The following is a 23,577-nucleotide window of genomic DNA, read 5'->3' as shown; positions in this document are numbered from 1 at the left end:
ACGAGTCCCAAATAGGACGAAACGCGCGTCGTGGATTCCACTGCTAGCCACTATCCATCTTTGCTTATTATGCTTGTGAATTAAGGCTATATTGAGGCAATACGCACAGTATGCACATATGCCAATTAGAGACTGACCAGTTGCAGTCCTAAACACATCGATGGGAAGATCCAAACAAACAATACTAAGTGAATTCAATAATTATTATTGTTTAAAAATCCCAATCATATTAAAAGACTAATATTTGAACGAAGAATATTCTTTTCGATAAATTCTCTTCAGGTTCTACAATTATATATCCAAATTAATAATCCGAAAAATTGGCCAGGTTAAAGGCAAAGTACATAGTTTAATGCATGTAAATTTAGGAATGTCAAATCAAATAGAATAAAATTGTTAATGTTGATATGACTCATATAGAATGTTAACTTGAATCTGTATATATGTAAAGTGAAAATTTAAGATCTGTGATCAGAATATAAATATGGGTCAGATAGGGTGAGAGAGATATGATAGTGCAATTACAATTCGATCAAGTGGAAGACTAAATGTGTGAAAAATTAGTGAGACGTAATAAGGAGGGATCAATGCGATGTGAATGAATCATGTTTAGGGGGGATTAATAATTATCTTTAACCAATAATAATAATAATACAAAGATTTGTGAATAAAGATAAGAGACAATTACATTTGACTACGAAAGGTCGTAAGTACATAGTCAAATTAGGTCATACAATAGCTAAGATGATTGTTCATTAATTGGCCTTGTGGTTGGCCAAGGGAGAAGTAGGGGTTGGAGATATTTCTTCTGTACACATAGCTCAGGTTTCTTCATTCTGATGGCTACTGCCTCCGCCGTTTGAAGGACTTTAAGCCTGACAAGCCTAGGCAAAAAATTACTGACCCGATAAATAATTGAAAAAGATTGGTTTATACTGGCACTATGACCAGTTTGTACTAAATGGGCCAAAATCGAGCTGTTTACTTTCTTCATCAGACCTTTGCTTAGCCACGCTGGGAGGTGTTCACGAGCACGAAAATGTAGATTCCTAGAACTTCGACCAATATAACTTGCTCCACAGGAGCAGTCGAACTGATAAATACAAAATGAAGTGGTCATTCTAGGAACTTCATCTTTAAGCCTCGGTGTCACCATTGGACGCGTAGAAAACACCAAACGTAGTTCACCTGCGTTGAAAGATTTTTGGATAGATCTGCGTAATCTCTGAGCAAGTATTTCGCCAGAGGCATCCCTCCTGAATTGTAGGCGCATGAACAAGGACTTTTTCTTGAACGTTTGGAATTCGCCTATTTTCACTTTAAAGATCATATATTTAATTATAAATTTTCTGGGATACCCGTTCTCCCTTAGAGCATTATGCAATGTGTTTAGCTCATTGTCAACTACATCCGCCGAACATATAGTGCGTATTCGATAGCTAAGGGTTTTGATTAGGTTTCGTTTGTACTGTAGAGGTACAAAGCTAAGGAAGTGTGTATACTGTCCAGTCCAAGTACTTTTTCTGTTCATGTTTCTTCTTAACGATCCATCAGATCTCTTAGTTAAGAGGACGTCTAAAAAGGCTAATCGGCCATCACTCTCTTCCTCCGATGTAAACTGGATGGCTGGATGCACTTCGTTAAACTGTCTAAGCACATCTTGTTGTGAAATATTATCTTTACACAGGGTGAATGTGTCATCTATATATCTGCAGTAAAATTTGAATTCTTGAATAATCTTTTTCAGATGACCGTTCTCTAGTTTAGCTAGAAATATATCAGCTAGTATAGGGCCCAGAGGTGAACCCATTGCCACACCATCCGTTTGTCTAAATATGTCACCGTTGAATTTGAAATTTACATTCATGGTGCATTTCAGTAATAACTCTTTCAAGACATTAACAATTTTATTCTATTTGATTTGACATTCCTAAATTTACATGCATTAAACTATGTACTTTGCCTTTAACCTGGCCAATTTTTCGGATTATTAATTTGGATATATAATTGTAGAACCTGAAGAGAATTTATCGAAAAGAATATTCTTCGTTCAAATATTAGTCTTTTAATTATTATTGTAACCAAAACATTTTAATCATCTTATTCTATTCACTAAATCTATTGTTATTATTCGTATTACGTAATCTAGTATTATAATCTTGGTTATTAGTGTTCACATTTCCTCACGGAATTAGTACTTTAACAAAACTTTTTCATATATATATACGATTGTACAGCTTGATAATAAATTCGTTGAAAAGAGATCCCTTCGCTGAAATTCGTGTTTTTAATTTTACAAAAGGGAATTGCATAGCATTTAGCATTTTCAAGGATACATGTGTGTAAATAGTCACAAAAAGTAGTACGAAAACACATATAAGATTGATGGAACCTACTTTGAAGCTTCTGGGTCGTAAAGTGCCAATAGACTGTCAATAACTGCCAACTGATCTCGTTCATTTTCACTTTCATCACCTGTATTATCAGTACGATAATCAGATATCACGTTAGTCTTTTTTGTGACAATGGATAGACTGGAATCTTCGTTTGTGTTTTCATCAGCATCAGGATCCCATAGACGATTTAAACCATTTGAAGAGTTAATCTGTTCCATTTCCACTGACTCGTCGAAACCCAATAAATCAGAATTTTCATCGCCTAATGTGTCGTTCTCATCAGCAACAGCATTTGTTTCCAGAGGAGAAACACGACTATCATTCTAATGAAAGTCGACATTTTTCATTTGAAAAGATGTTAAAGAAACCACATTAATGTAAGTATTTGCAGTTCAGTGATAAAAATTATAAAATTAGTGTTATAATGGATACATACTCAGCGATTATAATTGTAAATAAATAATAGACAAATTAGCTCATTCACCAGGTACTCGTCTAGGAGCTATATTTTAAGTTTGACGACTAATGATACTATCCAATTTCCCAAACCGAAGTAGGTGAGGCGGGGTTTGAACTGGAGACATCTTAATCACTAAGACACCGCTCTACAACAGAAGTACTATTTAAAGCATTGGGAGTTTTTTCCTTAAGACTTCGAATGTATGATAAGTTATGAATAACATTTTTATTTTATAGAGTTGAGATCGTGAGTCAATTGAAGCTAGACCACCATGGAAAACCTGGAAGAACTGGACGGCCGTTTCGTCCTATTATGGGACTCCTCAGCAGTGCGCATCCACGATCCCGCACTCGCGAGATTCGAACCCAGGACCTACCAGTTTCGAGCCAGAGCCCTTAACCGATAGACCACTGAGCCGGCATCCAACGGTGTTAATGTCTAACTTCAACTAATCCACGAAATTGAGCAACCATTCACCAATGTCATCAGTGAGTTACTATCTCACAACAGACCTGGTCGAACTCCACTGGTTACTGCTTCTCACTAGAACTCCAGGAAATACCTCATGGAGTCAGTGCTTCCAGGTTTTCCATGGTGGTCTAGCTTCAATTGACTCACGATCTCAACTCTATAAAATTACTAAAATCTCCACAAAACCCCTTCTAATAACATTTTTATTTGTTAGAAAGAAAAAAGTGACATTTGAGTAGCTAATCTTCAAAGAAATTAGTTTATTTTTTATGGATTATCTATCAGTCCGTTGTTTTGGTAATAATTATTCTTCATATAATTGTAAACTCGCTCTCGACTCGCCAATAATTATTAAGTTTTTTACCAAACAAATATAACTGTTAGTTAGCACAATTTAGTATACATTGTACAATGTAGTAGCCTTGTATTTTACCGAAATTATCACATGGACTAAGAATTAAAGTGATCACAAGTATCCGACATGATTTATCTGATCTTCTGAAGATTTGGTTAGGTAAGAATATATATAGTGTGTTGGGCTAGAGTTATTATTATTGGTGTCAGACAAAAAACGTCACATTACGTAACCGGTAAAAGTAACAAACCTCAGTACGTAAACTTCGACAACGGCCACGTGGTTTCAAAGATCCCTGAGATGCAGCACCCGGGCGAATACCGCGTCCATTTCCTCGAGAACGACCTCTTGATGGTTTTAATTCAGCTGCCATAGCACGTATTTTTTCCAGCTGCATACGACGACGTTCTGTTAAAACTTTTTTGGAATCATCATATTTATCATCATCAGGCCTATATATTCTATGAATAATAAAAGTAAAAAATCACTCACAAAGTCAATGGAGTGTAACCGGACATACAAAATATACCAATGTTAATTAACGTTAATAAATAAACAGGCCACAATGTCTAAGAAATAAATCTGAGCAATGCACAAGCATACCTCAAAAAACCAAAAAAATGTTACCTTAAGTTATCTAACAGAGCAGTAGCTCAGTGGTCAAAGTTTCGATCTTCAGATCCTAAGTCGCTGGATCGAACTCCACTTCAATTTGGTTTGTTGTGTAATGGGACGAATATTAGGAAACTTGGAACTTTCCACGCTATTTTTTGGATTACTATTATTTGTATCTTTATTGTATAATTTGTAGATAACTTCATTGTTGCATTTCCATGTTTCTCTTACTGTAAGCTTTCACTGGACTTTTTGACTATCGTTATGTTCTATTATTCTTTAATTACTGCTGATTAACTGTGTAGTTTCTTCAACCTTTTAACCATTTATATGACTGTGCTTAATGAGAATTCTTATTTGGTGTGCTGTATGGTCAGACATTTCAAATATATTATTGCATGTGTTCTGAATCATAATGGAATTGAGTAAAACAGAAAACTAGTCTGTTTGCTTTCTGCATATTTTAATCGGCTACTAAGTTAGGAGCTCGGGGATCAATAAGCTTCGAGCCCTTAATTATTGTTCTTTGGTCAATACATAAATTCACTAAATAAGTTACTGGTCCGACTGGTAATATGGTACGTGATATTGATTCAAATTTCTAGTAGTAGTAAATCAATGTTTCACAAAACGTCACAGTTTAAGCAACTGAACATTTTCACCATCCGGCACACTAAGAGTGCGGTTTAAAGCCAAGTACCTGGTAAATGAGCTAATATGGTTGAACTGCTTTAAGACCTAACTTTAAACCATTATAATATAGTAGGTATCATTACCAAGTTTTGATTTGATAATTTTGAATAAATTGAGCATTGGGTAGATTGCTATAAATAAGTAATATATTTGTAATATCCCAATGAGTAGGAAAATTAGATTTTCTGACGTTTCGTGACTCGGTGTAAGTCATTTCTTCAGAGAATAAATAACCGAATTAGCACTAACCCAAGCTTAAATAGTACAACGAAACAACACGAATATTAGGTGCGATCAATTAAAAAAAAATAGGTCTGAATGAATTAATGTCATGTCATTTCGGTCAAGGTGATTCATAAGCGACATGTATGTAAATTTGTGTGTGTATGTGTGCAGTGTTAAGGATGAAAAATGTGTGACCTTTATAATGACAAGGGATAGAGTTTAATTTGTAAGGTAAGAGCGTGAATTGTAGATAATATCAGACAAGGTGACGACTAGGATAGATAGTCCAAGTAGGATGTATGGTAAGACCTTCCTTTCTATTGGGAGCAGTAGGATTAAGCCTTATATGGAACGCTTCAGCTACTCTCGTTTCTTTGTAATTGGAAAAGCCTTTCTGTAATATTGTGATATTTTTGAGATCGATTTGATGATTGTTGAAAATGGCGTGAACTGCTATAGCAGATTTAATTTGAAGTCTATCCAGTTCTACAGGATTATTAGGAGGTTTCTTTGTGTACCTAATATGTTCTTTGGTACGAGTCAAGATTTCGCGAGATGACTCTCCGATATAAAAGGCAGCACAATCGACACAACCTAATTTGTAGACACAGTTCTGTGTAGACATGAATGGGATTTTTTCTTTTAATCGAACTACAGTATTTCGAAGTGTGTTCGTCGTTTTGTAATATACTTTAATTCTGTGTTGTTTTAAGATCCTTTGGAGTTCTTCTGTTGTGCCATGACGGTATGGTAAAACTGCAGTACCAATCGATGGCGTTTCATTCGAATTATTATTATTACGTACTGAACTGTCTTGTTTTAATATATTTCTAATAACCTTCATAGGAAAATTATTAAATTGTAGGATACTAATTACATTCCTTTGTTCTTTTTGTTTGTCCTCTTCTGAAGTGATCTTGTTGGCTCTTCTAAAAAGATTTATCATTATAATATAGGTTGGGAATCCGCTCTAACTTGTTTGATTTGGATACCAAGTGTAGCAGTTACTTCTGGGAAATTGTAAAAGACCTTAGTTCGAAAACTTGTTAATTGTTATGCAACTGCACTAACAAATGGATTCATAGCAATAGATTTACAAATCAACTTATGCTGATGTGAATTATAATCTCATATTGATAAAAACAAAAAGATAGATTTGTAAGCCCATATCAATACATGGAGTAATCGATATTTAACCATTGAAGTGTACTTGACTACATTGTACCTAGTCACTACTGTTCAACTTAAATATAGAGACAATATGAACGTATTATCTTGTTAAACATGACATATATATCTTAGACGTAAAAACTAAATTAATGAAGTTTTCGATAATGGTGATTTAATATAAACAAACAACAAGCTAAATAAAAGTCCAAAAATAAGTCGAATATTAATTACAAATCAAACTATCAAAGAAATATGTACTCTTTCTTGACAGTTTTATTAGTCAACAGTTAATAAATATATAATATAAGCACAATCTATTAGTGTACATATAAAATAGCTAATCCAGTATACGTATGGAATCAAAGATTGGAAATATACTGAAGAGAAAGTCAACTAACTAATCATAATCAAGTTTAACTAGACAAACTTGTGTTAATTATGTTATTTAGAAAGACAATGATATTTACAGTTTAGACAACACAACAATACAAAAAATAATCTTGCCGGTTCGCGTTCTCTCGAAAAAAAACAAAAGAATCAAGTCACTTCGATCATGAAGATGTGGATAAAAGCAAAAAACGGTAACTTAATTACCCAGGATTTGTAAAATCACTGCTCAATCCATTACGTCCAGAATTATTAGCGGAAATACCTGGTTGTGTACCAAGTGTAGATCTAGACTGAATAGTAAAATTATCCGGATCAGATCCAATATCAAACTGATCATTTGTATGAAGGCCTATCTGTGTTGCTAAGTCTACGCGACTTTGACGTTGAGCTCGTTTCTTCGATACATACACCCGACGATCTCTTAGTGAGTTTAACCACAGCTGTTAATCAGAAAGCAAGGTGTAATAAAATGAGATTTTTTGGATCAATGGGGTGTTACTGATACTTAATAATCTAGATAGATCATATCGGAAAATGAGAATCCGGATTTTTTTCGTAAATGACTATACATAAGTAGGACGAAAATATTTAAATAGTGTTTTCTACCTAAAGGTGTGGTGTGTGCTACTGATATTGACAGATATAAGTAGTGTGTATCATATATCAAAAATGAAATACCTGGCATCAGAATGTTAGGAAGATCGAAGAGGAGAGAACGAGAACAGTAAATGATTGTTTTCGAAATGAAGAGACTGAAGTTTGAGACGATTGATTGACATTTTGCAAGTGAAGTATTTACATTCAATAATAATACATGAAAAATTTACGTATTGCCACGTCAATACAATCAAGAAATACAGATTTAATACATTGCAACTAATTTTAACTATTACGACTATGAATTCATTTAGTATTGTTTGTATTACGACTATGAATCAGTGCACGCTATACCCAACTGATCGTCATAAACTGAGAAAATATTTTACCTCATCAGCTAATCGTTACCTAGTGAAACTGTGCATACTATCAAATGAACACACATAGGGTGTACTGAATGATTAATCTTTTGCATTGTATGGTCTAAGTCAGTTGTTATTTTTGTCGTAAATCTAAGACTAATCACGTATTGGAATTCGCAATAGACTAGACAAGTATAGATTATGATCACACTGTAACACAAATATATTACATCTGGTTTTTTAAAACAACTTTTTAGTTCACGTAATTCATACCTGATGTTCCAAATCTATAAATATATATAAAACACTCTTTTTGAAATGAAATCATTAGACTAGATAACTGATCAGTAGCAGATAAAATATGGGATGATACCGTATTTAATTAAGTTGTCATGTTTTATACGTAAGAAAGAAAATGAAAGTTTCAACCGAAAATTAACCTTATGCAGATGTCAAGAATAAAAGACAGTGCTTAATATTTTAATTCTACCGAACACAGTTATATAAAATGGGACATAAAATGTCAAGACAGTAAGCAAAAGTTGACATTTCAAAGAATACTTACACAAAAATCTTCACCATTTATAAATTCGATTTCTCGTGCCATTTCGATGCGCTAAAAAGTCACAACAGTTTACAAACTTATTATTTATTTATTTATTTGAACACATATATATTGGTACAAAAGGACACCAGATACATATGCGCCACACAAAATAATGAAAGTAGGAAGAGAAAGGATGAAAAGATAAGGCGGACTAAAATGTACAACCAGAAAACTCTTTCAGTTAAGAAAGTTAGAACCACTCTTTATGAAGAAAGTAAAAGAAGGTTGCAGCAGGACCTCCACTGGCTTCTATTCTGAGCCATATCTGATAACGTCTCGAGACACTGTGTTGCACCATCTCTCGGACCCCAGCCAGGGAGTCGTGAAGGACCAACAGAAGCTAGCCCTTTGCAGCTCTCTTTCATGCCACGACACCATGTCATACACTGACCTCCTCTCCGCTTTTTCCAACCAGTCCCAGGGTCGGCAAATAATGCACGACGTGGAAGTCTCTGGGACGACATTCGTAAAACATGTCCAAGCCACCGAAGTCGGTGTTTCAAGATGGTGACACCAATTGAATTATCGTCTCTGCGCCCGAACACACGATGCTGAACCTCTGCATTACTAACATGGTGTTGCCACTGGATGTCAGCAATCTTTCGGAGACAACGATGATCGAACACAGAGAGACGTCTAACATCCTCAACTCGGAGAGGCCAGGTTTCACAAGCAAAGAGCAAAACTGCTCTCACCGACGCGTTGTAGATCCGACCTTTTACAGCCAGACTAACATCACGAAGGCGCCAAAGGTGGCACAGATTGGCATAAGCCGCTCTGGCTTTCATTATACGTGCATCAATCTCATCACTCACGCCACCACCAGCACTTATATAGCTACCTAGATACACGAACTTCTCAACTACTTCAATCTGCTCACCATCCAGGGTGAGTACAGGATGAGAATCCTGCCAGTCTTGTAGGAGTACTTTGCACTTGGAGGGTGCAAAGCACATGCCGTACCTGCGGACACTGATTGCCAACTGATTGCATGCTTTGGGCATTATCGCACAGTAAGACAATATCATCCGCATACTCGAGGTCGAGAAGTCGTTCTCCAGGCAACATATCCACACCGCCATTACTTACATCCATCAGAGCTGTTTCCAGGATGTCGTCGATAGCAAAGTTGAAGAGGAATGGTGAGATCGGGCAACCCTGCCTAACCCCACTGCTCGAATGGAACAAGGGAGAAAGGTGGTTGTATGCCCTCACTCTGCCTGAGGTGTTCGTATACAGGGCCTTTAAGATGTTAATGAACCTCTCAGGCACACCCTTCTTCAATAGACAATCCCAGAGAACAGTCCTGTCCAACGAATCGAAGGCAGCCCTGATATCAAGAAACACTACGATTGTTGGCCTGTGATAAGCATGACGGTGTTCTAACATTTGGCGGAGGGTGAAGATGTGATCAATGCATCCTCGACCAGAACGAAAACCAGCCTGCTCCTCGCGAGTCAATCGTTCTCGGGTTTTAAACAACCTACGAAGAATGACAGAAGCCAATAGTTTGGACGCAATCGGAAGTAGACTTATCCCCCGATAGTTGTTACAGGAACAACGTGAATCCTTTTTAAATATAGGGACGACTATCGACTCATTCCATGATGTTGGAACACTTTCTTCTTCCCAAACCTTTCCAAACAACACAGTCAATTCCTTAGTCAGAAGGTCACCACCATCTTTAAAAAGAGCCGGAGGTAAGTCATCTGGGCCAGGTGATTTGTAACGTTTCAAGAGTTGGAGTTCCTTGCGGACTTCCGCCTCGTTTGGTGGATCAGTCGTCACCGGCCATGGGGGGCAGGACAAGCTGGTTGATGTTAGCGGAGCAGCAGGCCAGTTGAACTGCCCTTCGAAAAATTCCGCCCATCGTCCAAGACGTCGGGAGATGTTAGTGATTGGCATCCCATCATCCTCGTAGATTGTTTCACTCACACCAGACTTCTTGCTGCCAGTGGCTCGGATGAGTTGGAAGAGCTTCCGGCAGTTACCAGATGCAGCTGCTGCTTCCATCTCATTAGCACGCTCCGACCACCAGGCTTCTCGGTCCTTACGCAAGCTTTGCCCGATTTCGTTACGTAACAGCCTTCGTTTGTGGTCAAACTCACGGTCACCCGGAGTAGATCGACGGGCTTCCATCAGTTGTAAGGAGCCAGAAGAAACCCAGTGCTTGTAAGCGGGACGTTTCGCGAAGCCGCAAGCGGCTTTACTCGCCATTTTCATGGCGTCGTGAAGATGCAACCAATGCTCATCTATACTTTTCGGTGGGATGGTAGCTAGCCTAGAAGCTAGCTCCGCTCGATACTTACTTGCAACAGAAGTTGCAGCCAGTTTACTAACATCAATCCGTTGGTGGTGGTCAATCCTTCGGCCACTGAAAAGTAAGGTGAGATTGGCGCAGACCAGGGCATGATCAGACTCCAGATAGGTACTCCAAAAGGAGCGGCAGTCTTGTACACAACCACGCCAGCGGTAGCTGATCGCGATGTGATCAATCTGAGTCCAGGCTTGAGATGCAGAGGGAGGACGCCAGGTGGCACACCGGCGATGACTATGCCGGAAGTTAGTGCTGGCCAGAAACAGGTTGTGGTCTGTGCACAGTTGCAGCAAACGGTCCCCGTTATCTGTCCTGAGACCAACAAGTCCCCATCGGCCACCTAAACGACTCTCTTCTGTGCCTAGACGCCCGACCTGTGCATTCAAGTCTCCGGCTAGTACTACAATATCTGTCGAACGCGCTTTCTGGAGAAGAACTGTTAACTGGTGGTAAAACTCATCCTTGATTGCATCCGGGCTGCAATCTGTCGGGGCATAGGCGGAGATAACGAAAAGACACCGTTTCTCACGCCGATTTCTTCTCACTTTGATGGAACTTTCTAATCTAACAGCACATAACCGACTGTTAATGGGGATCCAATCGGTTAGTGCTGCCTCAACCCTAGCGCTTAGTGCGACACCAACGCCAGCAAGACCAGACGAAGGTGCCACAGGGTCCCCGGATAAGCGCACGTGGAACAAGCTTTTCGAGGCGACAGATGGAGAGCGAATTTGTAGTACTTCACTAGAGTCTTGAATACGGGTCTCGGATAGACAGCAAACATCAACATTAAGACTTTCTAAAGACATAGCCAGCCCCATCTGTTGTCCGATCTGCATTAGTGTGCGAACGTTGAAGGAAGCCAGCTTGAACGGCGTACGTGGTTTCAGAAAGACTGCTTCAGTATTCATAATCGGTGGAAGCATTCACTTTCAACCAGACAGTGACTGGAGATCGTTTAGATAGGACAGATTTTCCACCATGGGCGAGCTGCTGCATAAGTTGAAAAGTAAGGTTACACAAATTGGGGATAAAAGGGGGTGAGTTAGCGATATGGTAAATAATAATAATAATAATAATAATAAAGGTAATAATAATAATAATGTAAATTGTCTTGCTTCTAGTATGAGCAGGAATAGTATCGTCAATAAAATTCATCATTTCATTTATTTGTGTGTGGGCTGTGATACTGCCCGGGTGCCCAAACCGAAGCAGGAAAGATGGATAGTGACCAGCACTGGAATCCAGGACGCACGTTTCGTCCTATTTGGGACTCGTCAGCTGGATGTACCTGCATCTCAGAGTTGATGTTCACTTTGGGACTCGAACCCAGCACCCTCGCTTCAAACGCCATCGCATTATCCACTCGGCCACTGAGTCCTGTTTAGGGGTACCTAGCCTGTCGTATGCCCTGATGGTGTTCTCGTGACTTTCGGGTTGCCTGATCTGCCAAGGGCGATGGGACAGTGCATGACAATATTGTTGTGTGCTAGGTTCAAAGAGAATTGTTTGCTATATGCAGGCAAGTCCGCCCCGTTATTGTTCCTATTATTGTTTACAAACTAATAATTAATGTGCATTTATAGACATCAAAAGTCGATAAAACTATCCATCAGTCAGAATCTAAATATAACTGAATTGAGACCGGTACCTATTGCGTATATTTGGTTAGTCCTTTAACTTGATAAAACGAGACGTAAGTATGGTTAGCGTTGGTGATCACCTAGTCATATTTCTCTAATCATGGACTGAAATCAGCTGATTACATCATTGGAAGAGACATGAAAGATGACTAGGTAGAGATTAGATAATAACTTCAAATATATGAGACAAATCGAGTCAAAGTTGTGCTCTATTGGTTTTAAATATCTTTAATTTATAATAAACAAGGGAACCAGAAATCACTGTTCATGGGTACACTTCACGTACAAGATGAATGAAATGATAGCTGGGTTGGATTATTCATTTCAAGGAAAACGACAGTAGGAATTATGAAAGGAGCTACTTAAAATTGGTTATTTCGATAAATAAACAACTTACATGACGAAGTTTAGCCTCAGTGAACTTACAATCACTTGAACTTGTATTCAGAGACATTTGTGTTTGTACAGCAGACGGTAATGATTGCGAGATTAATAATTCAGCAGCACGTTTATATCGACCAGTTAATTCGTTAGTTACCGTATTAAATGAATTTGTGTAAACACCATTCATCATTTCTAATAAATATGAATAAGACGATTTAAATTTCCCATCTTCTTGACTTTCATCAACAGAATCAAAATAGATCGATTCTTTTTCATCATTACCATTTTGATTATCATTACCATGGCTATTCGCTTCAATCTTTTTTATAGATGACGTAGACTCGATTTTACTAGAATTAAGTTGAATTTGTAGCTTTTCCATAATTTTATGACATGCGTTAATTTCATGACTTAAATCTGTCGCATTTGACAAACCCAAGTTGGAAAGAATTTGCTGTAGGGAAATGAAGGGATTGACGTGGAAAAATTGAAAATCAGTGGAAATATATGTTACACTACATTTTAAAAGAAATATTTATTTATGTAAAGTAACAACTGATAGATATAAACATTCTGGAAATTCTACTAGTAACTTCAATATTTTAATTGACTAAAATATGAAGTAAACATTGTCACAAAAAGATAATCTTATGTTATCTGAATAATAGTATATCATTAAAAAAATGAGTTTCCAATAGAAATCTCCCCGAGTACGCACGAGGATCCTATCTAACTGCACCATAGAGTTATATGTAAAAATCTCGAAATACGAAATTTTTCTGAAACTACGGTACTCCCATTGAAAATAAAGTATTCGTTGAAAACTTACAAATCATGTATCGTGAAGTAGTCTCAATTTCAATTAAGCCACTAAAGGGACACTTGCAGAGAAAATGTACACTTTAAATAAATGAATCGTGTTTAATCAGAGCAACTATTTCGGATGAGAATACAGAAAATGTATATGTCAATCGCGAGATTCAACAATCAACGAAAATAAATTAGGCTCTAAGTGTTGAGAATATTCAAACCTCACAAAACAAAAAAGTTTTGACAAAATTTGCACAAATTTTAGAATTCGGAGGAAACACCAAAATTAATACGAATGAGAGAATAGAACAAAAACATCGAGATGGGAGTACAAACGGATAGGAAAACTGATTGAGACAAAGGAACAACATTTGTTACAGCAAACAATCTTTAGAAAACGATTAAATATACTCACATTATCTATTATTAACAGATAGCGGGGCGTACGATACAAAAAGGAAGAAAAATATGAATGAGGCTATAAATAATAAGTTGATTTAACATTTGTGCAGACTAAAAATTGTACGAAATTCGCTGAAATCACGAACAAAAACGATTAATAAACATCAACTAATGAACATATTTCATGTTTTTTTGTGGAAGTATAAACAAATAAAAAATATTTCACTACACAATTACCATACAGCAAAAAAAATAAGATAAAATATAGTACTGTGAATATGAATTATACAAAACTGCCAATTGTATGTTCTGCAAGATTATGATGAGACACACTACTCAAGACTCATTAAACTGAAATCCATTTACTCATTTGTCAGGGTGAATAAATTTATGCTAATGGTACGGATTTATTTTATTTGAACACATAAATATTGGCACAAAGGGGCACCGAATACATTATGCGCCAAACAAGTCACTTGATTTGCGTATGGGCCATGGTACTGCCAGGGTGCCCAAACCGAAGCAGGAATAGTTCGGAAGGCGGTTATTAATTGAAGGTAACGATTAAAAGAAAAAGCTAAGTGGTTTATAGAATTGTGTCAAATGTGAAGATAACTTCCATGGGAAACTGGCTCGCTTGCAGAACAATGGAAAACTATGAACTACTATAGAGCTGTTTCATATTACTCTAAAGCCTCATACTTAGTGAAGAAATGTCGAGTAAGCCCAATGCCGCTAGGCCATTGAGTAGGGATCTAATGACTTGCAATTCTTAAACCTAATTTGGAAATTTATTACATTTAACACTACTCAAGTGACCACACATAACATACCACTGTCATGAATGATTTTTAAAAGTAAAGATTCTTAACCCGCTAAGAATAGATACACTAGTACATTTCTCCCTAACCAAAAATTGTATTTTTTTATTAAGAGGAAAATGAATAGCTTATGAACATTCCTAGAAGACATACTGATAAAAAAACGACTGAATATTTTTTTAAAAAGGCAACTCATTGTTACCAGTTCATACAGATATTTACGCTATCGTGATAAGTTACTCAAAGCAATCTGCCCATTTCTCCGTAAAATCGCTTTCCGTCTGACAGTGTATCTAAGATCCTCCTATCGCTTTCTTAACTAGTCACCAGTACTATAAAAGTCAGAAATTTGGGACTGATACACACAATATGGGTTCATAAACTTTAATAGAAACAGGCTTATCAGAGAGAATAGCAGATATACTTTTTCTGGTCTTAATATTTAATACTTTTGTGCGCCATGCTGAGGTATGGCTACTCTGACTTCAGTAAGTGAACAGAACTACCTCTGTTCTCTTCTCCCCCCCCTCACCTAACTAGAGGAAATAGACCAGTGTAGTAATGAAAACTTTTTGATGATGACACTAGTATACTAATCATTGGAAATTTAAGCATGTTAATCTGCCATACATCAATTATAATGGTTAGAATTTTTGAACTGGGTATTCGTATGCAATATAATTGCTATAAATATCCACTGTAGATTGTTTTATAAGTAATTTTGTAAGAAAGACTTTCATACTTCATTCATTATATGCAGAAAAATATATGTAATCAGTTATTAGTTCCACCCTTCATAAATATTAGATCAAACACACGTTAAATAAGTATTTTTTAAAAATAAATAGTCTTAATACGATTGGTATAATATTGGTTGATATAAACTAAAAATCCTTGATTTTGCAATTAAAATAAAGGAGGAGCTGTTTCGAAGGCAACTACTAGTTCGATAATAAATGTGATTCCAACGATGATTCAAGTTTAAAAACTAATCAAGCCAAAAGAAATTATATCTGTTTGCTAATAACTGGGTAGACCAAACGAGACCCATCAATTCAAAGAAAAAGCAAAAAATTATACTCTATAGACAAGCTGTCCTGCACACTGTGAGATTTGTATGATGGTAAATATCAAGCAATTGCTTATGTATATGACATGAATGCTATTATTTCTTCTGATGAGTTTGTACAAAAATTATTGAGACGTCAGTTCAAAAAGAACAATGTACTGAACACATACATAATTGACACAAAAATTGAGAAATAACAGAAACAATGAATGATATATCGAAAGGTCAATGCGTGATAATAATTTGTTTCGTGAGCAAATAAAAAATGAATGGACTTGAAAAATAACAAACTAACAGATACCTTTACAATAGGAGAATCGCCTTGTTTCATTAAATTTTCTACCTTAGTAAGATTATCTAACCGCTGTTGAGTTGATTCAAACTTTAAATGAAAAAAAGAATTATATATTACAAATTTTGAATGTTGTTGAGTAAAATAACATTCAATTTATGAAAAAACGTAATTAATATATGAATTGCCTGTCCTAAGAATCTTATTTCGGTTGAAAAGATAACCGCAGGGATGAGGATTTTAAAATTTGAATAGTGGTTAGCAGTAGGATCTAGAACGCTTATATCGTTTTATTTGGGAATCGTTAGCTGAGTATATCTGCCTCCACTGTTGAAATGCATACTGAGACTTGAACCCAGTATCTTTCGCTTAAAACACCCAACGCGTTGCCCATCGACCTACTTAGGTCAAACAGCTACTAGCTTGTGCAAAAGGTACAGATTTTGTTCGTGAGGGTTTCAGATTTTAACATCAACAACCGGAAAATGAAGACCTTTACAAACAAAACCCATACCTTTTGCACAAGCTAGTAGTCATATGGACTCAGTAGCTCAGTGTACAACGTGTTAGACGTTTGAAATGAAAAGTATCGGGTTCGAGTCCTTATATGAACAACAACAATCAGATGCGGGCACAACCAGCTGACGAGTCCTAAATCGTAAGAAACGCGCGTCGTGGTTCCCATTGCAGCCACTAACCAACTTTACTGAAATTACTTGTGACCTAATGGTTATATCAAAGCGATTCGCTCAGGATGCCCATATGCCAGTAGAGACTGATCATTCTCAGTACTTAACATCGACAACGAAGAAATACAAACCTTTACATAAGCTGAGATGAAGAGAAAAACAAAAACATCTGAGGCCTTGGATAGTAACTTTTTATGCAACTGATCTGCACATGTTTAAAGGGTAATAATTAAAGTTGTCTGATGGTTTTTTTTATCTAGTTTTCTTTAATCACATCAATTATGTTATACATTTTCATATTCATAAACCGAAAATCAATTTTAAAGTTTCATTATGACAATATCTTACTTTCATAAATACTGAAATTTATAAACTGTGACACGTTGAAAACTTGTATTTTACTCAAACAATTACATGAGTTGTGAATTAGAATGGTAAAGAAACACTTGAAACCACTAATCTGGTTTTCTAATGAACCAACTAGATATTTAAAATGAGAATTTTCACGGTATATACAACTGGTATAAATACAATGGTGGAGGAAGAGAGACTTGTCGTTAACAGTTTACGATATATTTACGAGTTACGAAATCGTGTGCACTGTATGTTTGAAAACCATGTACTAGAAAAGCACTACGGTAGTTGAAGTGTCAGTTTTACTAAATGAATACCAATGTCCCTGGCAAGACTATAATTTATGGACAACCTTTGAACGAGTCGTGACTTTGAAAAATATTAGCCGATCAGAAAACAGTATAGGGTAAAAATATATTATACGAAACCAAAGAATTAAAGTGGATAAACTTTTTTTACATGGTTCGAAAACTTGTCAAGGTTAGAAAGAGGTTCAGAGGTTCTAAAATCGTAATGCATCCGGTGGAGGAAATCCCCCATATGCCTCTATAATAGTCGGCCTCTGGAGCCATGATAAGGTCACAAAAACTCTTTCAGCCTTAACTACATAGCTTCACTATTTTTTGTGTGCACTCCGGTTGTCGGGTCCACAAAATGCCGCTTGTGGATAACGATATGATGCACATAACAAAGTCTATGTAGGCATCTGTACGCTCTCCAAACATCCGTATATATTGTAGTACCCAGCTGCAGCTAGTGTTACTGCTGTAACAATTGTCATAATTTGCATTATTCTCAATCTGGATCGAGCGAAAATAATCCTAATCCAGCAGACGTCTTTCTCCAACGCATATTACATCGAAAGACAGCACCATCAGGGTAGTCTGCACAAGGTCCACAAGTCATTTGATTACCACAATCACGAATAAAGGAACTTCTTAGTAGTCCTATTTGTTGTGGTCGCTTAATTATCACGTTCTCTCTAAAATCCGCTATGAACCGATCGTACGTGAGCATCAGGTACTTAAATTGGTGCCGTGACCTTGAAATCCCTCAAGCGCTTCTGGCTGGCTCGTCCATAAATTAAATGTCTCTCTATGTCTCTCACTCCTATTGTACAAGGAACTTCTATATTGACTTGTATCCTAAACAAAAATTACTACAAAAAATAAGTGCGATAACGAAAATCATTCAGAGGTAAACGTCCTACACAAAATGTCTTTTTACTGATCACAGTTACGAAATATGTATTCATTATACAGTTTCTCATTAGGTTTAAGAATTTAGCTACTTTTAGTCTTTAATGGTAATTGCTTTTTAATATGTAACTGTAAAAATTTTCAGAAATCACATGGAAAAGTTTTGGGGAGAAAAAATTCATCAAACATATATTCTAAAATTTTAATATACGTTGCTAGAGAAACTAAGTTGTTTAGCTCACTTGTTTTTGTTGACGTTTCCGATGCACACTCAATAAGCGTTCAGTTTGAGCACGTTTACGATCAGCCAGTGCCTTCAAGTCTTCGGTTGATGGCTAATATAAGAGATTATAGCAATTTAAAATAAAATCATGATACCGAACTATATTCATCTTTCTTACACATCAATAATTTTAAAGACAAGAATGTGGTAACTGGCTTGGTCAGATAATTTGTCTAAGTAACGAGAGTTGCATGTCTGTTATTTACATTCCAAACGGCATCAACACCTAATGATTGACACAAAATCGAGACTTTATTACCAGATAAGTCTCATAGTTTCATCAGGATTGTAAACTAGTATGCATGAGGTTTCGAAATCATGATGTGATCCATGCTTTTTACCAATATCAACTGTATTTTCTATATTGATAAAAACTCTACAACATATTAAATATGAAACCTTACGTACACAACAGAAGATAGTATCAAAGTCAAGTGATGAAAAGATGCTTGAAATTTTTGGTTCATACAATGCTGTCATGAAGTATACATAAAAAACATCTTGACGAGCAATAAGTTCCCTTGTTTACCACATACAGTACCAACTATTAACGAAATAAACGTTTTTGACATCCTTGATGATAAATATACTTAGTTTTTCGAAGTATATCAAATGAGTAAATACCGAGTTTTGACATTAAGTGCTTTCTATTATGCTTTTATTATTTTGGAAATATAAACCTCCACATATAGGATCCGAACAATCTAATATACAAAAAATCAGGAAAAATGGAATTGGAGTCTGCTTGTGTTGATCAGATTTTGTTGCCGGTTTACCAAAACCATTAGTGCGGATCCAAGTTCTATAGAAACTAAAGATAGACGGAAATTCACCGCATTCTAGCTTTAGTCGTACGTTCCAACATAATTAATAAAAATTTCAAAAATGATACATTAATTATAGCGACATAATTCAAAGTAAAACACAAATTAGTCAAACTACATAGTTTTCGAGGGCATCTACGAAAACACTCAGAAATCAGAACTAAGAGGAAAGAATGCATGCTTACTGAGGAAAAAAACATAAAATACCAGTTCCAGCTTCCCATATGGTTTATACTACTTCATTGCAACTAGTACACCTGATTGTCAAGTTATAAGCATGAAGCTTTTCTGAATATAAATATATATAAACCAAATTATGTGGGTCATCAAAGTTTGACAACAATTAATAGAAATATATAAGATCTACACCTTAGTAAATGGAAGTTGCACTTTGACAGTATGACTTCGACGAAATCCATCAGACTTCCATTCAACCATTTCTTGTCTATAATTGGAAGCTAGCCAACAGTAAGAATGAGCCAATCGCTATACATTAGACAAATAAATGACAAGAATAATGGTTAAAAAATACTAAATAATTGAATAGTTATTTTCAAAAACCATACCAGTTATGGGAAGGCCAGTGAAAATCTAACTGAATCCTAATGTGTTGAAACCATAATAAAAAGTAAATAATAAAATATACCCTTAAGCCATTTTTCATCTAATTATTGTTTTATTCTCTGACCGAAGTTTGGACAGTAATGAGTTGAACTAAGACCTATCACAGTAACAACAAAATCAAAAAACACGTAGATCTGGTGGTTAAAAAGCACGACTAAAGAAGTTTTCCTAATTAGAATTGCTTGTTGAACCCATCTTCGGACTGCCAGTAACACGAAGGGAAAATGGAGATCGTTAACCTGAGATTCTGAAATGGGAAATATTTGTCTGTACTTAGGTTTTACCTCATAAACAACAAAATACTGGATACTTTTGACACATTTCGATAACAAACAAGCAATACCATAAGAAACTTGGTATTGTGTGAGAAAGCTTCTGTCACACACTGACATGTCCAATGATTATCAGATAGCCTTCAACCCAGAGATCATAGTAAGGAATTTTCTTAGTATAGAATAATTCTTTTATAGTTTTACTGCTGATCGGTTTTAACAAACACTTATCATTACAGCTTGGGTGACCCTATTGTAATACATTAGCTAAACCAACACGATAAAGCACCAGCCTAGATCAAAAAGGTATTAGATTGGGACAAATTGAGATCTAGCTGTGTAAATTGGGTCTCTCTATATATGACTTTATGTACTACGAAACAAGTCACAAAAGTCGGTAAAATAAAACAAGACCAATACTCACTTTAGACAACTTATAACACCACATACCTCAGCTAGTCCTGCAGTAATACGCTCTGAATGAGAAGGATATTTTAACTGAAGCAAACGCTGGATCATCCAGCTCGCATGAGCACCTCCTGTGTGGAGACGACGAGCGGCTTGTATCAAAGGATTAAGAACTAACGGTGTATCTGTATTACAGAGTGAGATAATGGGGACGATATGAGTTCTCTGATACCCAAAAGATATAAGGAGACAGTTAGCATTTGGATCTAAATAAATGAAGAAAAGATGGTTTATGAATCTCAAGTACTTAATTAGAGGTGAGAAACATACATCTGACCAGTGAATAATAAAAAACAGTCCTATAATCTACCAAATAAGTTCAAGTTTTCCTAATATGATGGCAAAACAAAGTCATAAAAACATGGAAAGTTCTTAATTTTTATGAACTAAGTTCAACAGGAGATAGTGACGACGGATAAAAATCTCACTGATTAGTATAAGTTATGGAGCTATCTTAGCATCTTGAATAATTGTTAACCGGGTAATGAAACATCAGGATTTGTTTGCACAGATGCCTATTCTAAATATAGGTAAGACCATTACATACGTCTATCACTCAACATATAGGGATCGAATTGAAACTAATCAGCTGATAACACGCAAAATTCAGTGTGAATACATAGAACTTGTTTAACATTTGATCGCTACGAATGAAGGCCCGGGCAAAATGATTGAATTTCTACCAAAGGACAAGTATATTGTTCGGTTTTGGCGTTCTGAAGTAGACATCAAGTGGAGGTACAAAAAGATTACAGGCGATTTGTTAAAGACATTTGCAAAGAGTCGTCTGAGTGGCGGACTCATCCAGCTAGTAAAACAGAATTAAATTTGTGGGACAGCACGAAAATAAATGGCGAAAGCACGTGGTAAAAATTCTGAGTCATAAACTGCTCCAGTGAGTATTAACTACTAGAGAATTAACGAAAAATTTACAGTGAATAGAGTGGATTGTGGGATTAGGTCAAAGGAAACTTGTCCGAACTATATAGGGAAGTACAAAATTTTCGGTTTTGATCCAATATCTTAATCTGAGAAGGATTATTATAATGAATTGTAGAAAAGAAACGATGGTTAGTAGTAATGTCACGAGTCAAAAAGGATATTAGAAATTCGCCCCAAAACCAAGGACCGCCAAGTGATTGATACCATTTTAAAATGAAGGTGCAAACCCCCAACTCTTTTGAACCACTAAATAAAAATGTTAAACAGGGGGAACAAAAAAGTTGCATTCAGTTTACCGGTATTTTCAGAACGTTGAAAGTTATAGTAGGAGGCAAGACAGTCTACGTAGTACATCAGCTTTGGGACGTTGTAGGTTTCAAACAGTAGCTCAGTTAGCTCTGCGTAAATTAAGGAATAAACAATAACTTGCGGGATCTACATACTCCGGGATTGCATAATACTTCATTGATAACAACAGGATTAGTAAGCGGTTCTTGAACATTGAGCTTGCCAAAGACGTGGCTCATTACCTGTTCTTGTACATCTAAATTAACGACAAGATTGTCCACGAAAGGAGACTTTAGACTATGACGTACAGAATCCAGGTCTTGAATATCATTCCCGACAAGAACACCCTAACAGTTTTCGTTAACAGAATAGATATTTACTTTCGACATTCGTGGACGGTACACTACGTTTGGGAAAGTTATATGGGGTTCTTCAAGATGTGAATAACCGGCACGACATTCATAATTTCCTACGTAGGAAACGTACGTTTTATATTAGAATATGGCTTTGATACTAACCATTGTCAATAACGATAGGAATAGTTGTGCAGGCCCCCGAAAATTTAATTTTTTTGGCTGGGACACGATTTAAATGTTCGTAAAAAAGAAACGCCATCAGAGTATTTTAGCGTGAGTAAAGCTACCCTAACTGAAGGTCATGTTTTAAAGGTTGGCCACGGCACAAAGATAATGAACTAGATTCAATATCCAAAATTACTAAGTTCGTTATCCACAACTACAGAACCCGTTGTCCATTTTGATCTGTTTATTATTTGGAGAGACATTCGTTTTATCCGACGGCATTTTGTTTTCATATTAACCCTCATAATTCAGATTATTCGAACAGAGCTTTAATTCATGTCAGTATTAAGGTACAACTAAGAGGGTATCATCTAACAAAAAAATACCCAAAAACATGTTTACTTCTGCGGGAGATATCGATAGAGTTTGGTGGCTCATCCAGAAGGTATTTACTCCAGTTCGGACGGTATTGAGGGGGACTACTGTGGACGTCTTTTATTCGGTGAGTTTTTTATTATTCTCCAATGCTTTGAAATTTTTATCTTTTAGATCTGAATCAAAATAAGTTTCGTTAGGCGTTGAAGGAAATGATTAGAGATGCTTATGATGTCCTATCATCGAATTCATTTCATTCTCAAGTGGAAAGAAATAACGATCGCAACTTTTAGTTTTATGGCAAGCACTTGTATGTCACAAAATAAAAGGATTATCCAATACAACTTACTTTTAGGATCAGAACATTCGAATGTGAGTTCAGAGTCATTTACTTCGTCAATTTATGTAGATGCTATGCGTCATGTTTCCCCTTGTTGGATGATCTGCAAAGTCTCGGTATATTTCGCTAGTCCCAATCAGCTATATTGTTCCCTTGAGTGGCCTCGAAAACGACTATGTACGGACTATCGAATAGACTTTTCAATTCCTTGATGAGAATATTTTGTCAGTCTAATGGATAAAGCGATTGTTAGACGAATATTTATCCCTCTTTGAATATTGGAATTAGAAGGGTTTAACAGTTTGTTTTTACAGATTTT

The 23,577-nt window shown here is 36.2% G+C and overlaps 1 protein-coding gene across 1 annotated transcript in view; it reads right to left on the bottom strand.

Annotated features, from left to right (window-relative positions):
• Positions 1-22,668, bottom strand: part of Smp_125790 (actin-related protein 5, arp5) — a 29,887-nt gene extending 7,219 nt beyond the window's left edge. The window contains exons 1-13 of the mRNA XM_018793766.1: positions 22,541-22,668; positions 22,403-22,491; positions 22,165-22,369; positions 22,031-22,132; positions 20,775-20,998; positions 19,798-19,914; positions 18,564-18,656; positions 16,089-16,169; positions 12,699-13,139; positions 8,300-8,350; positions 6,980-7,215; positions 3,933-4,143; positions 2,397-2,719 (exon numbers count right to left, since the gene is read on the bottom strand). Of these exons, the coding sequence (XP_018648245.1) occupies positions 2,397-2,719; positions 3,933-4,143; positions 6,980-7,215; positions 8,300-8,350; positions 12,699-13,139; positions 16,089-16,169; positions 18,564-18,656; positions 19,798-19,914; positions 20,775-20,998; positions 22,031-22,132; positions 22,165-22,369; positions 22,403-22,491; positions 22,541-22,637 (2,270 nt within the window). The 5' untranslated portion in view covers positions 22,638-22,668. The remainder of the gene's footprint in view (positions 1-2,396; positions 2,720-3,932; positions 4,144-6,979; positions 7,216-8,299; positions 8,351-12,698; positions 13,140-16,088; positions 16,170-18,563; positions 18,657-19,797; positions 19,915-20,774; positions 20,999-22,030; positions 22,133-22,164; positions 22,370-22,402; positions 22,492-22,540) is intronic.
• Positions 22,669-23,577: the final 909 nt, after the last annotated feature.

Source organism: Schistosoma mansoni, chromosome 1 (assembly GCF_000237925.1).
Source record: "Schistosoma mansoni strain Puerto Rico chromosome 1, complete genome".
Lineage (NCBI taxonomy): Eukaryota > Metazoa > Platyhelminthes > Trematoda > Strigeidida > Schistosomatidae > Schistosoma > Schistosoma mansoni.
Note: the sequence above shows the minus strand (reverse complement) of the source record. Positions and strands in the feature narration are given on the sequence as shown.